At 46.0% G+C, this 10787-nt stretch overlaps 1 protein-coding gene and 1 non-coding gene across 6 annotated transcripts in view; both read right to left on the bottom strand.

Annotated features, from left to right (window-relative positions):
- Nucleotides 1-2499: 2499 nt before the first annotated feature.
- The window catches only part of tnr (tenascin R (restrictin, janusin)), a 157902-nt gene continuing 149614 nt past the window's right edge, over nt 2500-10787 (bottom strand). For all 5 annotated transcript variants that reach the window (XM_043700044.1, XM_043700043.1, XM_043700048.1 and 2 more), the window contains 2 exons: nt 4662-4825; nt 2500-3644 (listed from right to left, as the gene is read on the bottom strand). In XM_043700044.1, the coding sequence (XP_043555979.1) occupies nt 3522-3644; nt 4662-4825 (287 nt within the window). In that variant the 3' untranslated portion in view covers nt 2500-3521. The remainder of the gene's footprint in view (nt 3645-4661; nt 4826-10787) is intronic.
- Nucleotides 5248-5354, bottom strand: LOC122554815. Its single transcript, XR_006313099.1, has one exon. It is a non-coding gene; the product is annotated as a U6 spliceosomal RNA (small nuclear RNA).

Raw genomic sequence — 10787 nt, 5'->3', positions numbered from 1 at the left:
GACAGAGATGAGGAGAAACTTCTTCACCCAGAGAGTGGTGGCTGTGTGGGATGCTCTGCCCCAGAGGGCAGTGGAGGCCCAATCTCTGGATTCATTTAAGAAAGAGTTGGATAGAGCTCTCAAAGATAGTGGAATCAAGGGTTATGGGGATAAGGCAGGAACAGGATACTGATTAAGGATGATCAGCCATGATCATATTGAATGGTGGTGCTGGCTCGAAGGGCAGAATGGCCTACTCCTGCATATATTGTCTATTGTCTTTTGTTAATTGACTCATAGCTGAAAATGTGTTGCTGGAAAAGCACAGCAGGTCAGGCAGCATCCAGGTAACAGGAGAATCGACGTTTCGGGCATAAGCCCTTACCCTTTCTTACAGTGTAGCGACTGTGTGGGGGTCTGCACACTACTCCTATCAATGTCTTTTTACCCTTGCTGCTCTTGTCTTGCCTCCACCCAAATTTGCAACAAATTTTTAATTCAGTATGTTTTCAATTTAACCTGTCTTCAATTTACAGCGTGTTATTAATTTAGTGTCCTGATAATTCAGTTACTTATTTTACTATTTCCTTTCTCAAACTAAGTTCGAAACCAATTTGCAGAGATTGCTTTGCCTATTGATCCCAGCCCTCCAGTTTGAGATGTGATTGAGATGTGAACAGATATCAGTGCAGCACCAGAGGAGTCAGTGATTACAGAGATAGTTGTTTATATTTCAGTTCTATTCCAAACAATACAAAATGGATGAGGAATCTGAAGCTGCTCATTGAGGACCTGTCGTGCACCATTGCTGCAGAAAGTCAAGTCCTGAGGGATGCAGAGAGACACGTGCATTTATAAAGTGTTACCACAGGGGAAAGGGTTAATCTGCCGCAAACAGGAATGTTTTGTGAAAAGACTTAACTCTGATCTACAGCAGTGTTGGGAAGCTGGGACCTGATGGTACTGTGTAGAGAGTGCAATACTGTAAGAGATGGACCAGCAAGCACAGCAGGATATTATCAGCAAATATAACACCGATCTAGGGAGCCCCTTTTCCGGCAGACTGCGCAGTGATTGAGCGAATAAGCAAATTTGCCAGCCAGCATGACGAACCAGGAAAAATTGACCCGATTTGAGTGTGCTCAGATTGGGAGATCCACAGTGGGTTAGCTGAGGACAAGAAGTATCTAGAGGCAAACTCCCTGAACAACAAAGCACCACACATCAATAACACTGACAAATGTAAGAATAAATATGCTCTTCCATGGAGAATGTGGCAGAGGGAGAGCTGTGTACACTGACCAGTGTAGTACACAGGGAGAGCAGTGTACACTGACCAGTACATCACATGGAGAGCCATGTATGCTGACCAGTGCGTCACATGGGGAAAGCTGTGTACACTGACCATTACAGCCTGCAGGGAGAGCTGTGTACACTGGCCAGTGTAGGACACAGAGAGAACCATGTTCACTGACTAATGGATCACACAGGGAGAGCTGTGTACATTGATCAGTGTGACACGGGGAGAGCTACGTATGCTGACGAGTGCATCACAGAGGGAGAGTTGTGTACATCAACCGGTGTGTCACAGGGAGAGCTGCGTACATTGATCAGTGTGACATAGGGAGAGCTGCCTACATTGATCAGTGTGTCACAGGGACAGCTGCGGACATTGATCAGTGTGACACAGGGAGAGCTGTGTACATTGATCAGTGTGACACAGGGAGAGCTGTGTACATTGATCAGTGTGACACAGGGAGAGCTGTGTACATTGATCAGTGTGACACAGGGAGAGCTGTGTACATTGATCAGTGTGACACAGGGAGAGCTGTGTACATTGATCAGTGTGACACAGGGAGAGCTGTGTACATTGATCAGTGTGACACAGGGAGAGCTGTGTACATTGATCAGTGTGACACAGGGAGAGCTGTGTACATTGATCAGTGTGACACAGGGAGAGCTGTGTACATTGATCAGTGTGACACAGGGAGAGCTGTGTACATTGATCAGTGTGTCACAGGGAGAGCTGCGTACATTGATCAGTGTGACATAGGGAGAGCTGTGTACATTGATCAGTGTGTCACAGGGAGAGCTGTGTACATTGATCAGTGTGACATAGGGAGAGCTGTGTACATTGATCAGTGTGACATAGGGAGAGCTGTGTACATTGATCAGTGTGACATAGGGAGAGCTGTGTACATTGATCAGTGTGACATAGGGAGAGCTGTGTACATTGATCAGTGTGACATAGGGAGAGCTGTGTACATTGATCAGTGTGACATAGGGAGAGCTGTGTACATTGATCAGTGTGACATAGGGAGAGCTGTGTACATTGATCAGTGTGACATAGGGAGAGCTGTGTACATTGATCAGTGTGACATAGGGAGAGCTGTGTACATTGATCAGTGTGACATAGGGAGAGCTGTGTACATTGATCAGTGTGACATAGGGAGAGCTGTGTACATTGATCAGTGTGACATAGGGAGAGCTGTGTACATTGATCAGTGTGACATAGGGAGAGCTGTGTACATTGATCAGTGTGACATAGGGAGAGCTGTGTACATTGATCAGTGTGACATAGGGAGAGCTGTGTACATTGATCAGTGTGTCACAGGGAGAGCTGCGTACATTGATCAGTGTGTCACAGGGAGAGCTGCGTACATTGATCAGTGTGTCACAGGGAGAGCTGCGTACATTGATCAGTGTGTCACAGGGAGAGCTGTGCATGCTAACGGGTGTGACACAGGGAGAGCTGTGTACATGAACCAGTGTGTCGCAGGTAAATTCAACTTGCTGGCCTGTTGCACCAAAACATTTCAATGTATAAACCCATTGATTTTGCTCTCCTCTGTTAACTCTTGCTCTCCTTTCTCCCTGCTCCCTCTCCCCTGTCACCTCTTGCTGCTGAATGAGACCTATATCTTTATGCTAAGTCTCCTCAGTGGCCCTGAACTCAACTCCCAAGTCCCTGGGTGAGTTTCCCTGTCGCAGCTCCCAGTAACAGTCCCTGGAGCAAGTCTCTGGGAGGCCTGTACCCCTTTGCTGTTTTCATGGAAGGTCAAACGTTGCCTGCTCCAGGAAACTGCACGGTGTTTCTTTTACTCTGGTGCTTTCAAAATGCAATGACCCAGGGCACAATGTAAAGAAGCAGAAGGCAGGGGAGGGATATCTGTTTGTGCTGGGCGAGTATAGATGGGTCATTGTGAATGGTGTATGGAGCACTGCACAGAGTGAGAGGGAGAGAAAGGGGCCAGCTCCAAAGGAATCCCAAACATCCAGAGGGTGAGCCTTGCTGAAACATTCCAGCTGAGCCTCAGGTAAAGGATATTGGGAATGTCCTCAGCCCGTCACAGGGGTGTGGGGGTCATTTCATCAGCAAATCTTTGGACTTGGACCTGGCAAGTCTCGGTGTGAATATAAAATGGTCGGTTGTTCCTGTTTGTCAGTCTTCGGTGGAACGGGTCTCTAACTGTGACGAATCATTTTCTGAGTGTTGGCACTCACACCCTTCAGTTCAGACTACAGCTAGTTTCCAAGCAAGCTCATTGTAAAGGCAGGGAGTGGTTGCCTCTCCACATCATTGCTCTGAAGTTGAAGGACCGCACCTTCATCTCAACAAATGGAATGGACAGTTCGTGACCTCTCCAGCTGAACCAGTTTATACCCTGGAAAGGCAAGAGGGCAAGATCAGACAGGGGAACCAAGGCAAAGTCATGCACCAATATCGATCCGCTCATATTAAACAGAACAGCACAGAATAATATGGCCATTACAGCATGGAGGGAGTCCATTCATCCCATCCAGTCCATATTATTTCCCTGTGGAATCTCATTCCCTCTGCTCTCCCTGTTACTTTGTAAGATTGTCTCCCTCTAGTGTCATTGTCTCCACCTCCGTACACCACCCCTTGTGGGCAGAGAGTTCCATGTTATTACCACTTGCTGTTCTTCCTCACGTTCATAGAACTATAACAGTATGGAGAGATTATTCGGCCCATCGAGTCTGCACTGACCTCCTGAAGAACAACCTATCCTGACCCAGCTGCCCCATCTCTGTAACCCCACCTCTGTCACAGCTAATCCACCTAACCTACACATCCCTGGATATCACAGGACAATTTAGTGTGACCAATCCATCTAATCTATACATCTTTGGACTGTGAGAGGAAACCGGGCACCTGGAGGAAACCCACACAGACGGACACCGATGCTGAGACTGAACCAAGCTCCCGAGTGTTGTGAGGCAACAGTGCTGACCACTGAGTCACCTTACCAACCAATTTCCCCCCATCCTCAAATCTCTTGAACAAAACCCATCCCCTGTACCATCAGCCAGCTCAGGGGCAGCTGATGCATGAGAACACTATCCCTGGAAGTTCCCCTCCAAGCAATTCACAATTATGACTTGGGAAAATATCACTGTTCCTTCAGTGTTGCGGGCTGAGAATCCTGGCATTCCCTCCCTCGTGGGTCTGCCGACAGCCCATGGACTGCAGCAGTTCAAGAAGACAAGTCACCACCCACCTTCTTAAGGGCAGTTACAGACGACAACAAACACTGGCCCAGCCAGTGACACCCATGTCCCATTAGAGACAGTCTGGAAGGAGGGGACAATTTGACATTGGCAGGTTGTGCCTGGCCCCTGCAGTCTGTCAGCTTGCAAACACTATCTTCACTGATTACCTGACTGTGGCGATTCTCCCCGTATTTTCCATTGAGATTAGCACGGTGACAGTTCTTATACCACCAGGCTCCCTTGTAAGACAAGGCACAGTTTGTGATTGCCACGTCATTGTCCCGGTCCTTGGTGGAAAATGGGCGTCCCTGGTGATAGGAGAGGGAGTCCCCTGTGGACATTGAAATGTACAGTCATTTACAGAACAGAATGTGACAGTTCAGCTAATTGTGTTTCCTTGCTTTTTCACCGTACACTTGCATGTAATTCCTTTTCACATAGAATCCCTACAGTGTGGAAACAGGCCCACACTGACCACCCCCCGAAGAGCAACCCACCCAGACCTATTTCCCTATTTCATTATCCTATATTCCCTGGACACTATGGGCAATTTAGTATGGCCAATTCACTCAACCTGCACATCTTTAGATTATGGGAGGAAAGCGGAGCACCCAGAGGAAATCTACGCAGACACAGGGACAATGTGCAAACTCCACACAGATAATTGGCTGAGGCTGGAATCGAACCCAGGTCCCTGGAGCTATGAAGCAGCAGTGCTAACCACTGAGCTTCCATGCCACCCTGGTGAAAGTGCAAAATATGGAACGCTTCACAAATTTACACGTCATCCTTACGCAGGGGCCATGCTAATCTTCACTGTATCGTTCCAATTTTAGCCTGTGTGCTACCAAAGTGAGCACAATATTGAAAGGATTCTGGGTAATCCAAGATGGAGGAAGGGAAAAAAATTATGGTTGCAAGAGCTACTTCTTTTGAGGCATTTTCAGTGTTGAAGCTAATTTCCTAGAATCTTTGGAGCAGTTTGATAAGCTGCTGCATTATTTTGGAACGTTGAACAAAGATCAAAAGAATGGCACTTCAAAAAAAGGAGGAAGAGAGAGAGTGCAGACACCATTGCAGAAGGTGAAAAAAAACTGAGAAGTTTAGCCTGCACAGCGTGTGACCAGGCAGTGAATCTGCACGGCTGACTGCCTCTGCTGTTTAGTTTGAAGTATTTCTGAGCATCCATGCTCTTCTAAGAAAAATAAACAAACAGTGAACTTCACCACTGACCTTGGAGGAACCTGTGTTCAGGACTGCAGATAAGTGGCTTATTTTTGAAGTGTAACCTTATTGTTTTTTATTTGTAAACCTACACTAGTGAGTAGAGTGTGTTTTTTTAAAGATTATATGTTTTATTGAGATCTGTCTCTTCATTAAACATTAAAAATATAAAACTTGGTACTAAGTTATCCTGCAGCAGTGCTTTTAGAGCAGTAAGGTTAGATTAGGTTCCCTGCAGTGTGGAAACAGGCCCTTCAGTCCAACCAGTCCACACTGAAGAGTAACCCACCCAAACCCATTTCCCTCTGATTAATGCACCTAACACTATGGGCAATTTAGCATGGCCAATTCACCTGACCTGCACATCTTTGGACAGTGGGAGGAAACCAGAGCACCCGGAGGAAACCCACGCAGACAGGAGGAGAATGTGCACAGTCCACACAGATAGTTGCCTGAGGCTGGAATTGAACCTGGGTCTCTGGCACTATTAGTCAGCAGTGCTAACTACTGAGCCACCCCAAAGATTGTGCTATTTTCTGGGTCTGTAGATTGTTAAGGTGCAAAGATGGCCTTTAGCAGAGGGATGTGCTCTTCCTGATGGATGTGGGAGATTAAGAAGAATTTCGGTGCTACTAATGATTACGTCTGCAGGAAGTGTGTTTGGTTGCAAATCTTATTGGATTACATGGATCAGTTGGAGCGGCAGTTAGAGGCAATGAGGAATTTACAGGAGCTGGGGGTGTGATGGATGGCAGATATAGGAAGGGACAAAAAAACGCAGATACAGTCAGGTAGATAGATTACCTCCAGGGAAGTGGGCAGGTAGTGCAGGAGTCTCCTGTGGCTATCCCCATTTCAAACAGGTATGCTGGTTTGGAAAATGTAGGGGCTGATGGACTCTCAAGGGAATGTAGCACAAATAGCCAAGTTTCTGGGACTGAGATTGGCTCTACTCTAATGAGGGTACTCCAGGTTCAACGTGATCGATTGTGATAGGGGACCGTCTTGTCAGAGGCACAGACAAGTGTTTCTGCGGCCAACAATGAGACATCGGAACAGTGTGTTGCCTCCCTGGTGCCAGGATGAAGGATATCTCAGAGAGGATGCAGAGTATCCTCAAAGTGGGAGAGGGACCAGCAGGAGGACATTGTTCACATTGGAACTAATGACACAGGAAGGAGAAGGGATGGGAATCTGAGGACAGAATATAGAAAGTTAGGTAGGAATTTAAAAAGTATTCCTCGAGGGTAGTAATATCTGGTTTACACCCAGTGCCACAAGCTAGTGAGAGTTGGAATAAGAGAATAGAGCAGATGAATGTGTGGTTGAAGAGCTGGTGAAGGGGAGAAGGATTTACATTTTTGGATCATTGGAATCTCTTCTGGGGTAGAAGTGACCTGTATAAGAAGGATGGATTGCACCTGAATTGAAAGGGGACTAATATACTGGCAGGAAGATTTGCTGGAGCTGCTCGGGTGGATTTAAACTGGTAAGGTGGGGGGGAGGTGGGGTGGGACCCAGGGAGATAGTGAGGAAAGACATCAATCTGAGACTGGTACAAGGGGAAAAGGAGCAAGTCAAACAGTCAGGGCAGGCAGGGACAAAGCAGAGAACAAGGTAGGACTGATAAATTAAACTGCATTATTTCAATGTGAGGGGCCTGGCAGGAAAGTCAGATGAACTCAGGGTTTGATTGGGAACACGGGACTGGGATATCATAGCAATTATAGTAACATGGCTCAGGGATGGATAGGACTGGCAGCTTAATGTTACAGGGAATGGATGCTACAGGAAGGATAGAAAGTTGTCAAGCGAGGAGGGGGAATTAGGGATTTGATTATGGATTATGGCTCTACTTAAAGAAGATATTTCTGGAAGTACACGAAGGGAAGTTATTTAGGTAGAACTGAGAAATAAGAAAGGGATGATCACTTGTAGGGATTGTATTATAGCCCCCCAATAGTCCACGGGAAATTGAGAAGCAAATTTGTAAGGAGATCTCAGTTATCTGTAAGAGTAATAGGGTGGTTATGGTAAGGGGTTAACTTTCCAAACATAGACTGGGACTGCGATAGTGTTAAGGGTTTAGATGGAGAGGAATTTGTTAAGCATGTACAAGAAAAGTTTCTGATTCAGTATGTGGATGTACCTACTAGAGAAGGTGCAAAACTTGACCTACTCTTGGGAAATAAGGCAGGGCAGGTGACTGAGGTGTCAGTGGGGGAGCACTTTGGGGCCAGTGATCATAATTCTGTTAGATCACTGGATCTAAAAGTTAAAGTTTTAATTTGAGGAAGGCCAATTTTGATGGTATTAGGTAAGAACTTTCAAAACTTGATTATGGGTGAATATTCACAGGTAAAGGGATGGCTGGAAAGTGTGAAGCCTTCAAAAACGAGATACTGAGAGTTCGGAGACAGTATGTTCCTGTTAGGGTGAAGGGCAAGACTGGTAGGTGTAGGGAATGCCGGACGACTAGAGAAATTGAGGTTTGGTCAAGATAAATAAGGAAACATGTCAGGTATATGCAAGGATCAAGTGAATCCCTAGATAAAGGCAGTAGAAGCATACTTAAGAGGGAAATCAGAATGGCAAAATGGGGACATGAGATAGCTTTACCAAATAGGGTTAAGGAGAATCCAAAGGGATTCTACAAATACATTAAGGGTTAAGGGGTAGCTAGGGAAAGAGTAGAGCCCCTTAATGATCAGCAAGGCTGCCTATGTGTGGAACCGCAGAAGGTGAGGGAGATCCTAAACGAGTATTTTGCATCAGTGTTTAAAATGGAGAAGAGCATGGAAGCTACAGAACTTGGAAAAATAAATAGCAAAATCTTCAAAAACATCCATGTAAGAAAGGAGGAGGTGCTAGACATCTTAATACACATTAAGGTGGATAAATCCCTGGGACCCGATGATGTGTACTCTGAAACATTGTGGGAAGCTAGGGAAGTGATTGCTCGGCCTGTTGCTGAGCGACTTGTATCATCGATTGTCACAGGTGAGGTGCCGGAAGACTGGAGGTTGGCTAACGTGGTGCCACTGTTTAAGAAGGACAAGCCAGGGAACTATAGACCAGTGAGCCTGACGTCGGTGGTGGACAAGTTGTTGGAGGGGATCCTGAGAGACAGGTTTTACATGTATTTGCAAAAGCAATGACTGATTAGGGGTAGTCAGCACGGCTTTGTGCATGGGAAATTGTGTCTCACTAGCTTGATTGAGATTTTGAAGAAGTAGCAAAGAGGATTGATGAGAGCAGAGCAGTAGATGTGATCTATATGGACTTCAGTAAGGCATTCGACAAGTTCCGCATGGGAGACTGGTTAGCAAGGTTAGATCATGTGGAATACAGGAAGAGCTAGCCATTTGGATACAGGCTGGCTTGAAGGTTTCTACAGAGGGTGGTGATGGTGGATAACCTTTCTGACTAAAGGCCTGTGACCAGCACTGTGCCACAAGGATCGGTGCTGGGTCCACTGCTTTTTGTCATTTATATAAATGATTTGGATGTGAACATAGGGGGGATGGTTAATAAGTTTGCAGCTGACACCAAAGTTGGAGGTGTAGTGAACAGCGAGTACAAAGGGAGTTTGATGAAATGGGTAGGTGGGCTGAGGAGTGGCAGTTGGAGTTTAATTTGGATAAAGCTGAGGTGCTGCATTTTAGAAAGGCAGGACTTATACATTTAACGGTAAGTTTCTGGGGAGTGTTGCTGAACAAAGAGTTCTTGGAGTGCAGGTTCATAATTCCTTGAAATTAGAGACAGGATAGTGAAGAAGGCATTTGGTATGCTTGAATTTATTGGTCAGTACACTGAGTACAGGAGTTGAGAGGTCATGTTGCGGCTGTACAGGAGATTGATAGGCCACTTTTGGAATATTGTGTTCAATTATTGTTTCCTTCCTGTCGGAAGGACGTTGTGAAACTTGAAAGGGTTCAGAAAAGATATAGAAGGATGTTGCCAGGGTTAGAGCATTTGAGCTATAGGGAGAGGCTGGTGTACAAGATGATTAGGGGGTTAGATAGGGTCGACAGTATGAACCTTTTCCCGCGTATTGAGTCGGGTATTACAAGGGGGCATAGCTTTAAATTAAGGGGGAGTAGATATAGGACTGATGTTAGGGGTAGGTTCTTCACTCAGCGAGTCGTTAGTTCATGGAATGCCCTGCCAGTAACAGTGGTGGACTCTCCCTCTTTATGGGCATTTAAGAGGGCATTGGATAGGTATATGGAGGATAGTGGGTTAGTGTAGTTTAGGTGGGCTTGGATCGGCGCAACATCGAGGGCCCAAGGGCCTGTACTGCGCTGTATTCTTCTATGTTCTATGTTCTAGGCTGGGACTGTTTTCCCTGGAGCATCAGAGGCGGAGGGGTGGCCTTATAGAAGTTTATAAAATCATGAGGGGCATGGATAGTGTGAATATCCAAGGTCGAGAGGGCACAGGTAGAAGGTGAAAGGGGAAAGATTTAAAAGAGACCTCAGAGGCAATGTTTTCATGCAGAGGATGCCTGTATGGAATAAGTTGCCAGAGGAAGTGGTGGAGGCTGGTACAATTACAACACTTAAAAGGCATCTGGATGGGTTAATGAATAGGAAGGGTTTAGAGGGATATGGGGCAAATGATGGAAAATGGGACTAGCTTAATTTAGGATATCTGGTCGGCATGGATGAGTTGGATCAAAGGGTCTGTTTCCATGCTGTACAGCTCTGACTCCATGACTTATGCCCTCTTGAAAGCATTGACTGAAATTGCATTTCCCACACTCTGAGGCACTGCATTCCAGCTTCCAAACCTTTCACTGCATGAGAAAGTTTGTCCTTGTGTTACCATTCCTTCTTTTATGAATCACCTTAAATCTGTCCTCCACTATTCTCAGCCCTTCCTCCAAGGGAACAGTTTGTCCCCAACTTCTCGGTTCAGTCCACTCCTGATTTTCAACCAAATCTTCTCCACAGCTTTCTTCTCTCCAGGGAAAGAAGTCCCAGCTTCTTAATCCATCCTCATCAGGGAAGTTTCTCATTCCTGGAACGAATCTGATAAATAGTTTCTGCATGCTCTCCAATGCATTC

Source organism: Chiloscyllium plagiosum, chromosome 11, assembly GCF_004010195.1.
Source record: "Chiloscyllium plagiosum isolate BGI_BamShark_2017 chromosome 11, ASM401019v2, whole genome shotgun sequence".
NCBI classification, from domain to species: Eukaryota; Metazoa; Chordata; class Chondrichthyes; order Orectolobiformes; family Hemiscylliidae; genus Chiloscyllium; species Chiloscyllium plagiosum.
Note: the sequence above shows the minus strand (reverse complement) of the source record. Positions and strands in the feature narration are given on the sequence as shown.